General features: G+C 50.4%; 5 protein-coding genes across 5 annotated transcripts; 1 reads left to right on the top strand and 4 right to left on the bottom strand.

The window, feature by feature from the left end:
* Positions 1–230: 230 nt before the first annotated feature.
* On the bottom strand, positions 231–554 carry CGGC5_v008058 (uncharacterized protein; the record flags this gene model as incomplete). Its single annotated transcript, XM_032022878.1, has 1 exon — positions 231–554. One exon carries the CDS (start codon positions 552–554, stop codon positions 231–233), a length of 324 nt encoding a protein of 107 aa, XP_031891691.1.
* Positions 555–1,689: 1,135 nt separating this feature from the next.
* Positions 1,690–6,065, bottom strand: atnG-10 (ABC transporter atnG; the record flags this gene model as incomplete). Its single annotated transcript, XM_066151959.1, has 12 exons — positions 1,690–1,837; positions 1,895–2,287; positions 2,342–2,419; positions 2,476–3,112; positions 3,175–3,239; positions 3,307–3,354; positions 3,417–3,488; positions 3,547–3,673; positions 3,733–4,983; positions 5,039–5,586; positions 5,668–5,720; positions 6,024–6,065. 12 exons carry the CDS (start codon positions 6,063–6,065, stop codon positions 1,690–1,692), a joined length of 3,462 nt encoding a protein of 1,153 aa, XP_066008812.1.
* Positions 6,066–7,229: 1,164 nt separating this feature from the next.
* CGGC5_v008056 (uncharacterized protein) lies at positions 7,230–8,524 on the bottom strand (the record flags this gene model as incomplete). Its single annotated transcript, XM_032022856.1, has 2 exons — positions 7,230–8,045; positions 8,099–8,524. The coding sequence occupies 2 exons, from the start codon at positions 8,522–8,524 to the stop codon at positions 7,230–7,232; spliced, it is 1,242 nt and encodes a 413-aa protein (XP_031891689.1).
* Positions 8,525–10,623: 2,099 nt separating this feature from the next.
* CGGC5_v008055 (uncharacterized protein) lies at positions 10,624–10,913 on the bottom strand (the record flags this gene model as incomplete). Its single annotated transcript, XM_032022845.1, has 2 exons — positions 10,624–10,669; positions 10,735–10,913. 2 exons carry the CDS (start codon positions 10,911–10,913, stop codon positions 10,624–10,626), a joined length of 225 nt encoding a protein of 74 aa, XP_031891686.1.
* A 3,458-nt stretch (positions 10,914–14,371) lies between these two features.
* Positions 14,372–16,100, top strand: ctnR-4 (Citrinin biosynthesis transcriptional activator ctnR; the record flags this gene model as incomplete). Its single annotated transcript, XM_032022834.2, has 5 exons — positions 14,372–14,517; positions 14,564–14,780; positions 14,834–15,136; positions 15,206–15,922; positions 15,975–16,100. The coding sequence occupies 5 exons, from the start codon at positions 14,372–14,374 to the stop codon at positions 16,098–16,100; spliced, it is 1,509 nt and encodes a 502-aa protein (XP_031891687.2).
* Between the last annotated feature and the right edge of the window lie 109 nt (positions 16,101–16,209).

The following is a 16,209-nucleotide window of genomic DNA, read 5'->3' as shown; positions in this document are numbered from 1 at the left end:
TTGCAGGCACCATCGCAGGCGTTCGAGCAAGCCTATTTCAAGGCCATCTTCAAAGTCAGGCGCGTGATGGCTTGCTGCAGCCATGGCAGCACCGTACCTGTTCAAAAAGAACCCGTGTGTCCGTCTACTACTAAACTCTTCCTATCGAAAGAAACCCGTTCATAGCTCCACTGGTCATTTTGTCAGACGTTTGTAAGGCAAGAAAAAGAAAGCTGGTAAAGTCGTACTATTTACTGAGACCACACTTGCAGGCCGAGGGTAGGGTTGTCGGTGGAGAGGCGGGACGTGGAGCAACTGTCGCCAGCGCCAAGAGGGACGCAGACGGATCCGTAGACGCAGAACAAGAGCCACTTGTTGGAGATGTTCTTGACGGAAAGAGTCGTATCGGTCATGGTCATGGAGCCGTAGGACGGAGACGTCGCGGTGTACGTGCTGCCGCTCTGGGAGAAGCTAACGCTGTCGACAGTGCCACAGCCGGGGCATCCGCCATCGCGGACGCACTCTGCGGCGAAAGCGGCAGGGATGAGAGGGGCGAGGAGGGCAGCGAACTTCATTTTGAGAGTGAACGACTTAACGAAAGTTGAGTTGTGGCTATTGACAAGAGCTGCAAGTAGTGGTTATAGGCGATGGCGGCGGCTGTGGAAAGGCATGCCGACGGAGATTCTTCTGAGAGTTTATATCTTCGCTCACCGGCCTCCCACCAGGTAGCATCGCGTTCTACGGACACTCAATCTTACGATGCCATCTATTGCTGCTCTCGTTTTCGTGATATTGCATATCTTGCGCCACTGTTGTGCATGAGAGTACATCACCGGTTGCCATCGGGATGCACGACCAACGCTCTCTATCTGAGTTCATCTCGGCTCGTAGGTTCCGAAGAGGCAGTTGAGCTTCCCGCGCGCTACCGTACGGTAGTATAGATGCGACACTATCCCCGCATACGGTCGCCATATTTAGTCAGGCCACTGACTCGATTTAGAAGTCTATGCCGATGGAACCCCAGCCCGGGGATTTGTAAAGTCTTTTAAACAAGGTCGCGATCGGCAGATGTAGCTTTCTAAAGAGCGATTAAACCGGTTTGTATTCCTCGGTAGGGCCGGAGTGGCTCAATTGACGTTGTAAGGTGGAACGGTTCATCTGTTGTTGCTTCTTTGCCAAGATGCTCCTCGACAGAGCTCTCAACAAGCTTATTCCCGACTGACGTTAGCTGGACCGGGCACCTTTAGCGGGGAAGCCGAGTTGCAGCCGCAAGACAGACAAATGCAAACGATCTCCATGCTGATCATCCCACAGCAAGGAAAGCCAAGACTTTTGAAATGCTGCGTCAAGGGAATCGTTTCCAGGGGCAACCGAAACGGTAACTCGGGAGCGAAATAGTTCCGAGTTGGTTGCAAGCAGCGTCACGGGTAAGACCTTAGCCGACCAGACTTCAGTCAGGTCTGGTTTATCAATCACCCTAAAAGGCAGTTGTCTAAAGACACATGAAGGCCGGAAATGGATACAAATCATTGTAATGCTGCTGTGGGCACTGATCTTCTTGGGGTATATAATGACGATCTTTCATTGCTTAGGTCTCCTGCTTGACTAGGACAATCATGCAGATATCTCCGAAAAGATGATGTGTTTACTGGATGAAATCACCTTTTCACCGAGTGAAAGTGTTGGCTTGCCAACCGTGCCCCAAGTCCCTCACCACTCTATCTTCCCCTCGTCGACCCTTAGAACTCTATCGAACATGTCCAGCCCCTCAGTGTGATGTGTCACAATAATCATTGTACTACTAGTATGGGTGCTGAGAATGTTATGGATCATGGCCTTATGAGTCATAGTATCCATTCTATTCAAAATTGATGTTAGTAGCGGCCCTTGAAGAGGGACAAGATAGAACACTCACCCACTTGTCGGCTCATCCATGACGTACAGAGCACTTCTTCTCAGCAACGCCCTCGCAATACCAAGGCGCTGTTGCCAACCAAATGAGGAGAATCGAGAAGATTCCCATGGTTGATCGACGTCAACCATGACTTCGGGCTGGCCGCTGTCCGACAAACCGACTGACACAAGTCTAATCATGTCCACAACATCAGATGGAGAGTGGTTATCGCCGGGATCCAGATTTGTCTTGACGCTAGCCTGTCCGTTGTAGAATGAGAATTGAGGTGCTCCGACAAGTCTCTGGCGAAGCAATTGAGGCGAGACCGTATCTAAGTCGACACCGTCTATGTGGACAGAGCCGCCGGTCTTTGTTATCAGCCCAAATAGAAGTTGAGCCAAGGAGCTTTTCCCGCTTTGAAGATTCAGTTACTTCCTTTCAGATGAAGTAAAAAGCCTTGAAGCTTACCTCCCGGTTCTTCCAATCACGGCAACCTTTTCGCCAGCTTGGATATGAATTGATGCATCGGTGAAGACCGTATGATCGCTGGAAAAATATGATTATGAAGGGTCTTTCGTGAGTGATTGACTCGGGACACTTACCCGTACGCCACAGAAACATTACGAAGTACGACCTCGCCCCTAGATGGCCAGTCATCTAACAGCTCTTCAATACGCGGGGAAGCTCCGTCCACCGCTCGAAAGTTCTCGCTAGGGGTAGTCGCAACAAACTCCCTGATGCGTCGAACGACGCCCAATTGTGCTTCCAGAAGAGTCAACCAATTCATGAGCATTTTCAAGTCAGATCCCAGTGTAATTGTGTTCACCAGAGCAACGCCAGCCCAGCCAACGTTGACCTTAGACTTTAGCCCAACCAGCAGGGCTGCCAGCGTTCCAGCCACCCCACCTCCAAGAAGTCCAATGACAAGAAAAAGCCAAGATTGGAGGGATCGAAAGAGGTATGCTGACTTGCTGGCCTGATAGACCTGATTGACGAGAGTGCTGGATGCGCTGTCCCGTAAATTGAAGGCTCGAATGGTTGCACGTCCGTCACAGCTTGCTCGCAAAGTTCCGATTACAGGCGCCTGTGAAGCAATTTGTAGAGTCCGAAGTTGTGAAGTGGTGGCTAGGTAGCTGCGCTGGATGAAGTAGAGGACAAAAAGAGAGACTGCAAGGCTGATCAGAGTGTAGACAGAACCTGCAGCAAGTACCCCCATGGATGCTAGAACGGCGGCGATGGCTTTCCAAAAGGAGCACCATGATTAGTGAGAGTCTTTGAACAGTTAATGCGGTAGAGCTCACCCCATGTTGAGTTGAGAACAGCCAGAGGAAGGGCGAGGTCAAGGATATTGACGTCGTTCGTGAACCTGAACGTCTCGTGAGCAGATGGAGCCGACGTAGAGGGGGATGCACAAAATCTGGATTGTAACTGACCTATTGAGAGTTTCTGCGCCATTCGTCTCGAGAAAGCCGGCGGAAGAGCTGCGGAACTGTGATATTAGGACCACTTATGGACAACAGAGAGTCATGTTAAGACTGCTGACCTGACCAAGACATCGAGCATATCCCTATGGATTGAGACTGCAGACTGTGGTATCATGCGGAGGAAGAACACACTAAAAAACAAAGTTCGGTTAACTGCCGCTCTTGGAAAGACTCCTTGGACGAACTCACCCGCAGGCCACGAGGGTACCGATGAACCCTGAACCCACAATGAGAGAATACATCCCAATGTAGAAGCCAGGGGCGCTCGAATAGTCGCCAGCTTGATATTTCCCTGTCCAATACGACAGAAAGAATGCTATTGCACAACCGCTCAACACGTTAGCCATGGGAAACCCGAGGATACCAGGAACGTACGACTGGCTTTATTTATGCCGGAAACAACACATGTTGCTGTTACGGAGACCGCAAGATTCCATACTCCGAACGACTTCATGTAATTCCCGAAGTCACGCATCAAGAACTGTTGGTTTTTGACTCGAGGCGACTGAGCGGCATCTGTAGCCGTTGGCGTGGTTTCTGTGGCGAGAGCTTTTGCCTTTTCGGTTTCCGGTGATAGACACGTTTCTTCCACGTCCGCCTGCCGTCGAGAATTGGCAATTGAGTCGACATTATCTTCGACAGTGGAGGGTCCCTCCAAGTCTATGATTGAAGGATGTTGGCCAGGTTCAATGGCCTCAGTCCGTTGAAGCATTCCTTCCACGATTGAGAGTGTTTCATGAGCGAAACTTGATGGTATCATTATGGTTTCCAATGGCATAGCAGCCAGAACAGCCATTTTCTGTCTTCTTTCGGTGACAAAACCCCGCGAGCCAAACAGAGCTGTACTGATCTCTCTGGCAGTCTTGGCATCAAGCCCTGTGAAGACGTCATCGAGGATCAAAAGATCTGCTTCGTGATATAACGCTCGTGCGAGGGCCAATCGTTTCCTCTGGCCTCCACTGAGAGAGGTCCCTGCACTGTCGACAACGATGGTCTCGTCACCGCTTGACCACCGCGAGATATCGGGCCCCAGGCAGCAGCAGCTGAGAACAGCTGCGTAGAGTGCGCCGTCGAAGGGGCGCTGTAAGATGATGTTTTGGCGAATAGTACGGCCGGCCAGGAAGTATGGAGACTGGTCGCAGAATGCAATCTTTTTTGTGCCCAACTGTATCGTGCCTGCAGAGATGCGAACCTCTCCCACAAGAGACTTCAAGATGGTTGACTTGCCGCAGCCTGAGCTGCCCGTGACTACAGTCATTGTTCCCTTCTTAATGGTGAGGGAGGCGTCGTGAATGATTGCTTCATTGCCCCATGCCAAAGATGCCTCGGAAATTTTTGCTAAAACAGAGACTTGCTTTTCCAGGTGAATGAGCCCGTTGGAAGCTGTAGCGTCGTTATGCCTTTCAGCCAACCTGACTTTGGGCTTCACGTAGGCTATTATGCGACCCCAGCTGACGACACCTTCGTGCAATGCCGGCAGCATCTGGATGAACGTCGGAAATGATCCGAGCATGATAGAAATAACCGACAGAGCTGTGAATAGAGTCGAGTAGTCCAAGTTTGTTCCGTTGATAGCTGCGTAGATGCCAAAGGTCACTAGAAGTGAGAGACCGTTCACAGAGTCCGCTAGTACGGGTTAAGTCAGGGATGCCTGAAGCCTAGAGAAAAGGCATGAACTCACAGGCAAACACCACTCCGATCAGGAATTTCCGGTACAGAGACATTGCCTCTATTTCGATCTGGCGATTTTCAAGCACTTCCTTCTCAGCAACGGCCTGCATACCAGCCATGCGAATGCTCCGCGTCTTTTCTATGAGCTGGCCCACCGAACGTATCCGACGCTCGGTAGCCTCAAGAGCGTAGCGTTGACTTTTCGTCAATTTGTTACCAAGGGCTATCGGGACACTGACACTTACGAGGGCCAACAGCAAAGGTCCGAGGAAGACTAGGGCGACAGCGTTGTACAAGAGATATGCCCCGACCCCTACAACGATGGCACTTGTGATAACGTCGGGGATTACTTTGAGAACAAAGACAGCCTGTGTCACGTCCACATTTGCCAGCACTGTGACTTTCGCGCTCTCGGCGTCGTTCGAGGAGGTCGCCTGCGATGTCGCCGGCTCTAGAGATCTGAGGTGAATGCGGTAGGTGAGGTAAGCCCGAATGCGGAATGATATTTGGTCGACAATATGAGTACTCTGTGCAACGAGGATGTTGAGAAGAGTGAAGCTTGTAGTTCAAGTTAGTTGTCGATTCAACACTTTTGGTGACCCCAGAACTGGGAATCGCATTGAAATCTAGGCAACTTACTCAATGAACAGAGCGACAACCAGCCATGAGCCGACAGATGTATGACTTTCAGTCTGTAGAAAGGCTACTAAAGCGCCAATTATGATCGGTTGACAAAGTGTAGTCGCAGCTGTCAACGCAGCTAATATCACGGCCAACACGAACAAGAGGTAGGTTCGAAGGGAAGTGTCTCGAGCCATTTGCCTCATAGAAGAACAGTCCTCATCCTTCTTCGGATCTGCATCGGGCGATGGGAAGAAGGCCGAGGTTGGGTGGGTTTCGATGCGTTCTAGGTCGCTTTGTAAAATATCTCCTCTTTTCCCGGCCGAGAGAATCGGACCAAGCCATCCCAGAAATATTAAGCTGGCCAAGCTTACTTCCTTCTCTCTTGATGGGAAAAGAGCATACCCGTTCGCCATCGTGTCTGACTGAGGGGAAGCGCCACTCAAACACGATATCACGAACCCAGAGACGGCATAAAGGACTGTAGCTGTCGTTTGAATAGCCACTATGGCCGTATATATTGGCGCGAACCCATGGTCAGTTAGGACAGTCCATAGTGTTGCGAGTCTGAAACTGTCTAGAATCGCGAACCCGAGGAGAAGAAGTTCTAGTAAGTGTGATCGTTTTCGACTATTGGTGTAAAGTATGAGAATTATCAGCGCGCAGGTAATCTCTGTGACATGGCTTGGTAGGGTAGTTGCGGTGCGGATGGTTTCTAGGTTCGTTCCAGAGATGGAATAAAGGATGAGTGAAGCTACATGAGCGGTGAATATCAGAATCAATGGGACCTGTGAATCAATCAGAAAGATTTAATATCCCGACCATGTATTCAATGAAACAAACCAGGCGCTCCAGTGCGATGGACCGATATGGCGTCCAAGTAAACCCCTTACATGGCGGGGAGCCTTCAGCGACATTTACGGCGAATTTGGCTAGCAGGGCTAGGATAGCTAAGGCGCGGGGAAGGATGCACAGTATGGCATTACAGAAGCCCAACGATAAGAACACGGCACCCGTGGGTGTCGAAGATATGGGCCAAGCCATATTCTTGGGAGGATGGTGAGACACTCCAGAATGACCTGTTCGGCCTCATCGTGGAAGTCGGGGATCACATCTCCAACATTTCGGAGGGTTGTCACTTTATTCCGGGGCTTATCTGAGGTGGCTGGCAGGGGCTGCTCGTCGAGGGCAATTGGTTAGCCGATTACTCCCATGTTGGGACTTTTGCACGGCAGCGCCAATCAGCGCGCCATAGATATTATTGGCTAACCTAGGCTGTGCTTGTGAAGGGCAATATGGAGCGTTGTAACGTCGCGGCAACATCATTACGGGGGAGCGAAAAGAGACATAGTAAACACGACGAATTGTTTTGCGAGCACACAGAAGTTTGAGATCACAAACCTGGAATTAGTGGAGATGGGACACAATAATCGTTCCACGCTGTCACTTGCTTCATTCCAAGTAACAGACATGACGTATTGTCTTCGGCCTTTTAGTCTAACTACCTTCAAATCTAGGATTTCATGTTGCTGTTCTCTAGGACGAACCGAGAGAGCTACTCTGTAGCCGTGATGCTGTCTTTATTTCGAAGACTCAATCCAGTCGGGAACCGACTTCTTGAGGAACGTCATGAACTTCCAGAAACCAACAGCATCTTCAACGTTGCCAGCGGGATCCACCACCCGCTCCGGGAAAGCTATGCCAGCCCCAAAGAGCCCGGGAATATAAGTGCGACCCTGAGCACTGGCCTCGACAGGCTGAGCAGAGAATCTTCCGTTAGAAGCATCATGATAAACGGACAACGGTTGCGTCTCAGCACCAGCCTTTTCAACGACGCCCAGGTCTGGTAGAGGGTTTCGTTGAAAGCCGATAGCTTGGATAAGGTGGGTGCAACTAGGAAGCTCAGACGCATACACGGCCTGCTCTTCCTCCGGTGGCGTCAAAACCTTGGTAATGAACTTCTTGACAGAGCTTTTTCCGAATAGTCGCTCCTCAAGATTGTTACGAGCCCACAGCGCAGCTTGGCCCTTGAGACCCGTGTTGTCGTACAAGATCCATCCATCCTTGTACTCGGCGTAGCGCAACTCGTTGTGGCGGGTGAACCACTTGATACGGAGGTTCGGGTGTGACGTTGTCGCAAGGTTGTACAGATTCATGAGAACCAGAACAGCTGAATGAGAGGAACCCACGACAGCCACTGTGGCATCAGAGGGTATCCTCCAACCCAAAGATGACGGTCTCAAAGCCGCATCCAGGTGCACCGTCACGAGATTCTCCGGCAATCCCCCCGTCATCAGCTGGGGCTGTGAAATCGGATTGGAACCAGTGCACAGCACAAGTTTCGACGTCTGTGCGTATCCCTTGCCATCCAGAGCAACTGTCCATTGTCTTGTTTGCTACAAAAATAGGTGAGTGAGATTCATTTAGATTTTGCGTGAGTGGGTCGCACCTTGTTCAGAATGGCGGATGTGACTTTGGCTCGGCGCTGCTCTACGTTCTGGAAATGACGAGGAATGCCTTTGGAGAGCATCAAACAGAGGTCTGCCGCATGCTTGAGCTCACAACCTTGGTCCTGCTGCAGCTGCTGAAGTGTAGTGAACGCGTTGGGTTCCTCTGTGGCCTCCAAAATCTGGCGAAAGGGCGCTACAGCCTTCGCAAAGTCGACAAATAGGCCTGCTTTTGTGTTGCTGGGAACCTGGCGATAGGAAGTCCCAACCCGACCAGCCTGAAAAAGTCGATCGACCCAAAGCTGGCGGTGCTGCGGCCGATGCTCAAGCAGGTTGCCAATGGCAGCGAGTCCACCTGGCCCGCCGCCGACGACTACCGAGTCGACAAGGCGGGCTTCGGATATCGATCTGGCTGCGATTGAGGCCATGGTCGAGTCGCAGGGTATGTTGAAGTGAAGAGAGGAAAATTGCAGGCGACGATGCCAAACTAGGTTAAATGAGAACTGTGCACGTTGTCCAATAATCGGTGTACAGTGGGTACCTAATTCCAGGGGCTACTTCACGCTAAGCACGGTGCCATTAATACAGTGCCGACTGTACCTTTTTTGCCGTCAAGTGGTCCGTTATCTGGTGATTGAGACCCTGCCCGATAACTGTCTCTCAATTTGATCCTTGCAAGTAGCTGACTCATCATCTCAGCGGAGTCTATGAATTACTTCACAATTTGTTGATGAGCAGGTTAAAGTGTTTGAACTTGAACTGAGAGCACTATATTTAATCTCTACCTGCGGCTCATTCTCATCGTTGACTTGAAGGTGGCAATCTCTTGTACTCAAGACTCAAGGCCACCACCAGCACCAGCTCTATTAGCCATCGCGCTAAGTTTTAGTTCCCTGTAACTCGCTTATGGCGTTCCCGTAACCCGTTGGGAATATCTGTGAAGTGGGAGCTGTCAATCTCGCAACGACCTTCATGAAGCTCCTCATCCGTGATAGTTTTATCGAATCATACCGGGAGGACGTCCTGGTTTTTCATGGGTCCACGTTTTTGAAAGCCATCATTGGATGACACAAATAGGTACCAATGGCGCTGTCGCGAGATTAACTAATTCTCGTTGTGTCCTTCTCATTGCTGTCTTCATCGCAATAGTGAGGCTGTTGTGAGTTTCACGGCTTCTCATCCCGCGCGTCTGGAATTTAAGCCAAGGAATGTTTCATGGCGGTACGTTTGGATTTATGGCCCTTTGGTCGTCAAGACGTTGCTGTGGTTGTCACGTTTTTGTCACTTTAGCCTATGCGGGTATGTCCCCAAATAGCAAGATTCGTTGCTTCAAGCAGCCGGGGTGGCAAGTTGAATTGAAGTCAAGCAATAATGAGTACATGAATTACTCAAAGGTTGCTCGAGTTCTCAAACTCTTCTCCATTTTTTACAAGAGTTACGTCTGTTGCCCCACGAGCAGATCTTTATCAACCGGGAAAACGCAGAACAGAGAGCGCATTGTCGTGCTCAGACTCATGAAGTATTCGTAGCCTCTTTCGACTACTTTCTTTGGGTCCCGTAAAAGCATGCTGAGGATGTTGTATGGGCGTCGAGGACATTCAGAGACACATGTGCGGTCATGTGTCCGTGGGCTCCCACCATCTAGAGAAGAGCCATCCTACAGCCCGATCGGAGCACGTCCCAATAATTTCACTTCGCCTATAACCATAGAAGAAATTGCGATGCTACCAACGTAGGTCTTTCAGTACTTGGCCAGTCCTCCAAATATACGTATCACCACAAGTAAATATTATTTGGTCGCTTGCTAGACGACACGCACTATTCTGTTTTCAAAACACAGACAAAGCTGCATCTTACCTTTGCACAAAATACAGCTCAAGATCCAAGCCACTTCCGCTGGCCGAGGGCTTGGTAGCCGTCTCTTGTTGCACCAGATGAGCAGTTCCTCAGGACCTCGCCCGTAGCAATTCTCCAATTGAATCTTTCCAACATACTCAGTCACCTAGATTCTGCAGTATTTTGGCGGCGTTGTAAGATGTTGCCCATTTTCTCTGGGAGATGAAAGAATCAGATGATATAAGCGAAGAGACGAATCAAAGAAAGATGACACTGTAGGGTTGTGGAAGTGTTTCACATGTGTGTTATCTGCTCAGCAATTACATACGCTATTTTGGTGATCATACCCAATTACTGCCGCAGATGGACCATATTGAAAGTCCGCTACGTTTTCTTCCGGAGGTGGCCAGGAAAAGTCACCACGACTTGAGGCAAGTAGCGGTGAAGACTGTCATGTCAACTGCAAGGCATGATCGGGGGGTTTAGCATTTGCTGAGTCGCACATACGCCGCACATATGCCAATGTCATTGAGATGCAGAAAAGTATCGTCAATTGTAAAGTGTAATGTACAGGTTGAGTCATTCATTCATCAACGCTCTGGTCTTGTGTGTCCCATGCAAACTCAGGGACTTCAACGCCGCTTGTGAATCAGTCTATCCCAAGTCTTGATCATGTCTTTATCACTCTCATTTATACACCGGCGCATGAGGTGTACTGCTGCACGGCCACCGAAGTGCTGGAGATTTTGTCAGACTTCCAGTCTGCTTTATTAAGATTGCGCAGGGAATATGTGAGACTTACCAAGCAGTGATACATGCAGCGTCCTTGGCGCAGCCGTTGATGCAAGCAACCTGATCAGCAGCTGCTTTCGTTTCGCAGGCGGCAATGTCTCCGCCCTTGCCAGCGTCTGGCTTGGCATCTACGGGCATGGCAGCGGCGTAGGAAGCAGCGAAGATGGCGAGAACGGCGGAGAAACGCATTTTGATATTTTGGTGGTTATGATATTGGTCTTGTCGAGGTTGAGTGAACGGAACGTTGGTTGGTTCTTCGTGGATTGTGACGTGTTCGTGATTGTAGATGTGTTTGATGATGTTGATGATAATGGTGAATCCGAAGAAGGATACCGTGGGGTTTAAGAGGATCATTATATACACTTTCTCACGACTGTATTTGCACCCTCTTCAACGTATGATTCCATTCTGTTCTGCGAATACGATTACGTTTTGCTACATGGTTGCCGTAGAGCCCGGCACGCCTGCGCAGAGGCCATGATGCCCCGAATGACGGGGCATCCGCTGTCAATCCCGGAAACGTCAGTGGATGACGTCTGTTGATACCCTGTATTTCTCGCGATAGCCTTCCACTTTGGGTTTGCAAAAGAGGAGACTGAGAACCCTATTGTAGAAGGTCCGTAGGGTCCGCGATGAAAGGGAGCCTTGTCAACATGGGTGGCATAATCTTGGTGGACAGGTGCCGCTGCTTCCACCAACAAGAAGTTGGGATGAAGTGACGGTTTCTTGATAAGATACAGGGTCTTCTGCGCTAACCAAGCCTCGCTTCGATCGAAGGCCAGTGACGTGCCGGCAGTTGTTACTTTAGACGAGACGTCAAATGGGCGATCGGCGACGGGGATGGGCCTCGAAGAAGTCGGGGCTTTTTGAGGGACCGCACCACCACAATGCCTCGGACCGCTTCGGCGATATCGTGAAGGACATGTGAAGTAGGCCAACCCCGCCCGGACCATTACATCAGTGCGTCTGCCCAACTGGTATTCTCCGGCTTCCTAGAAGGTTCGACAATTACTCGATCTGGTAATGCGATCGTGGTGACTGGCAGGAACTCAGCCTAGATGGGACTGCCCGAGATCCTTGCTTAGATGCGATGGGTAGTGGCGCAACGGGGTTGCATACGGCCGCATCTCGTCTCCACTTGTCCGCCTTGCTTTGTGACTCTACTGCGTGGATATCCGGGAATCTGGTAGCGTCGATACACACAACTGCCCGATCATGAATGTTCGGATGGTGAAGTCACACCGAGGGATCGCGGAGGACGCGTTATGTCATCAACATCATCAGTTGCTTCGGCAACTCAAAGGACTTCACGACCATCGTATGGGTGCCCGATCTGCGTCATTGCCGCGGTCGATGGGAAGTTCCTCCGCCCGAACCCACTCCGGCCCCGTCGGCATGACGCCCCGACGTCTCAACCACGGAGCCCCGCGACGATGCTGTTGAGCCTCGGAAGCCTCGGTGGGAACGTGAAGTCTGACTTCCCTACCTCCGATAAATGATCAGAGACTTTTCACGGCGCCGAGTGCTTGAACGGGGCTATGCCAACCAGTTGGGACTGGTGACTATACATAAACCTAGGTTTTGGCTTACTGAGCTGAGATGCATGTTCAAGGTCTTGAAGGCTAGCATTCCCGGCTGATCCCATTTCTCTACACGCGATTCCCGACGGGAGAAATTGGAGGTAACCAATGGATGGCTGAGCATTCGCTTACGTTCATAAGCTTAAGGAAATATCCTCGGCCGATAGGGTCTAGATCGAAGACCCCGCATTACTCATGAGAACCTTGGATTCCCGCGAACATGGTGGCATGTCGATTGGGATGGAAACCGGCGTATGATGTCAGAATAGTTCTCGTCTGACCCCCATATCACACCATTATTGGTCCGGAAAGATGTGCCTTCAAAGTCAACAGCCAACAGTCTCACGGACAAAGTCGGGTGCTCTCAACACCACATTCGTTCTCGTTCTTTCCGGCGATGCTAGGCTATTCGCGAATGTACACTAAATCATCAGATGTTGCATCGTGGCATGCAAGGCACAGATTCGCTGTTTAGACTACAATTGGAATCGGGTAGCGGCAGATGGAAATCGCTAAATTAATTAAGCATAGCAGTGCCTGCGCAAGAAGCCCCAAAAGAAGGATAACCTTAAGTCGTCGGGCGAGCATTGTGGAGCCATTGTCGGGACTTGATTGCAATGCTTGTTGCATCAATCAAGATGACGATAAGCGCGGCTTGTTCGCAACAACATAGCCTCGTCGTGATGCTCTGACCCTGATTTCAATCCATCGCTAACCAACAGTGGCAAGAGATTTCAACAAAAATCGAGCAATGGCCAGCTGCCGGCATTTCCAAGCGGAGCCCCTGGGCTCGCGAAACAGGCTGCGGTTGCATTGAGTTGACGTGGCTCCTCACAAGTCTAAGCCGAGGCCTTCCTGCCGTCGAAGCGTCTTCTCTCGGATCCAAATCCAAGATTAACCACACGTGATTATTTCGTCCAATGATCATCCTGCCGTTGCGGAGTTCCGGGGGTCGCTGATGAACTCGGAGCTCCGTCACTGCCGTATAAACTATCCTTTAAAACGCATCGGACGCACTTCGCTCGGGATGGCGCATCTGGGACATTTCTCTTGGGGCGAAGAGAAGACCGAGACTCCATCTAATGTTGTAGACTCGTTACTATAACTACCTAACTGCCAATCCGAAAATGAGACATTTCTGGTTGCTGGGATGATAGATGGAGACATGATAAGAATTTTATTGAGCCAATCCACTCCAAACTCACAAAGAAATCCAACTTGGTTACTCGAGCGGGCACCACCGACAGCAGTTTTCTTCACGATGCCGGGTCGTGGGGGAGTCGGCCGATAATTACGGGGCTTTCGGTCTCGCATTCCGGCGCGATTGGCCCGAGCTTCGGTCGGTGTGGGGCTTTAACGCGAAAAGTCCGGCTCGCACTTCATCGGAGGCCGGCTTACGCATGCGGCGAATGAGATTCAAATACAGCGTAGTAGGCAGAGGCCTTTACGTAGAACATAATCTAGCGCATTACTCGTGTTTGTAAAGAATTTGAATTATGTAATCATTCTTTTGATGATCAGGAGATTCCAGCCATGAAGAGGCGATGTTTGCGGCAAACTCTTTGACATGCATCACTGACGGGACGCCATCTCGAGCATGGAGCCGCAAAGCAGTAGCCAGGCCGGAAAGTCGACATCTAGAGGAGCTGACGATAGCGCGTCTGCGAATTTATTCTCGTGCCACCAATGTCGATCACGAAAGCTGAAATGCGATCGTGTACGGCCCCGCTGCGGCCGATGCATCAGGCTTGGAGACACTTGTGAATATCCTCAGTCCAGACGGGCAAATGTGGGCAGACGCAAAAGGGTTCATGAGTTGGAAACAAAACTTGGTCAGTCATCCCAGTTGCGATGGTTCGTCGACATGAGACGGAGGAACGAACTCCTACGCGATCCTTTTTCAGCCAATGAGAAGCCTTCGACGGCTTATGTGCCGATGCCTAACACCTTGCAGATCAACTTGAACAGCTCGCGAGAGCTGTCGAAAAGGCTCCCTCAACCGAAGAAAGCCACGAGCAGCAAACCTTCCAACAGGAACAACCATTTCAATCGGTACATGATGAGTTCATGTTTGGCACTACTGAGCCATACACATCACAGTCATCAAGTGAAACCCCGGGCCAACACCCGTCTCAGCCAGACGACTCCTTCACGGATCTGGTGTCAGTCGGGCTATTTGAGCAACATCCACCGCCGGAACTGATCGTTTTTCTGTGAGTGGTTGTTCCAAATTTTACTGAATCGACTGACCAGTGATAGAACAAATGTCTACTTCGACAAGTGGTATTTTGCAGCACCAATGTTCCAGCGAGCTCGTTACTCAATGTCTTTACACTTGCCGCCTCACATGCGCCCACCCATGTGTCTTCAATATATCGTCATGGCCCTCGGGGCCGACATCACCAAGACGCATCGCAAGCTAGCAATTCCATTTTACCAACGAGCCAGAGCCTACATGCAAGCTGACGAAATGAGAGTACGTTCTGCCGCCCGCCTAACGTCCAATGATAAACCCGCTGAAAGCCACAGGGAGACGGACAGCAGTTCACGTCGGTGGCGCATGCACAGGCATGGAGCTTGATCGCGAATTTTGAAGCTCAGCAACTCTTCTTTGCGCAGTCTTCAATGAGCCTTTGCAAAGCAATCAGAATTGCCCAAATGCTTGGCTTGCATCGTGTGGATGGGCAAAGCGTCGATGCGATACCCTTACTCTCACCGCCACGAGACTGGGTAGAAGCAGAAGAGCGACGGAGGACGTGGTGGGTAATATACTGCTCTGATAGACTGGTATGCGGCAGCACAGGCTGGCCGGCGATGATCAATGAGCATGATGTAAGTCTTTCTAAATATCCAGTCTAGCTTGCTATGCCTCTCTTAACTCATTTACTGATATTCCGAAAGATCCACACTCGCCTTCCTGCTTCCGAAAAAGCCTTCGAAGCAGGCCTAGAAGAACTCACGAGCCCTCTGACAAGCATTCTGCATCAAGAAGGGCAAAACTTTTCTTCATTTGCTGGAAGAGTTCTTGCTTCCTCGTTGTTTTATCAAGCATTCCAACAGTCATCACAGAATATTCCAGATGAAGAGGCACAGGACGTCAAAACTAGTTTGTACTGGAAGCGCCACCGCGAGATCGATAATGACCTCGCTTCTCTACTAAATTGTCTCCCAGATGATCTCAAACTACCTAACAGTATACGTTGTCAGAATGCGACCTTCGTCAACATCATCATCCACACTTCGATTATTCTTCTTCACAGAGCAGCTCTATCAACAATCGAAAGGGCCGGGACCCCGCACCACATGATTCAACAATGCCGAGCCAGGCTTTTCGCCGCGGCCGAGGAGATTCTCAATATTCTGAGGATGATGCCAGATGTCAACGACATGTTGAAGAACCCAATGCTGACCTTTTCCATGTACATGGCGTCATTGGTATTTCTTGATCAACCGACGTCGACAGAGCCAGACTACCAGCGGCAGGAGAATCTTGACTTCACACTTCGACTCATGATTCTAGCCGCAAAGACGTGGGGCAATCCAGTGACGAGGTCCATGGCCATTCAGTTAGCCGTAGACATGAGGCAAAGAGGCCTTGATTCAGCAGCAGTGGAGAAGGTTAGACACCGTTCAATTTATGCTCACAGATTTGGTTCTAATCCGTTCGTAGGCTAGCGAGCTGCCCCTGGAGAGAAGCACAGTACCGATCCTTGCCAAAGGCGACAATGACTCGTCTAACTTTCTGTTCCAACTCAACAACTTTGAGAACTCCCCGGAACCTACTGCGGACACTTGAAAGTTGCAAAGGACAGTCAGAAACAGAGCTTTGCCAGAGATCAGACCAAAGCACAACTACAAGGCCAAATATATCCTGCTTATTTCATATTTCTCCGGAACTCTGTACC

Source organism: Colletotrichum fructicola, assembly GCF_000319635.2.
Source record: "Colletotrichum fructicola Nara gc5 chromosome Unknown KSG_Nara_v1_contig04, whole genome shotgun sequence".
Lineage (NCBI taxonomy): Eukaryota > Fungi > Ascomycota > Sordariomycetes > Glomerellales > Glomerellaceae > Colletotrichum > Colletotrichum fructicola.
The sequence above is the reverse complement of the archived record's forward strand: the minus strand, read 5'-3'. Positions and strand labels throughout refer to the sequence as shown.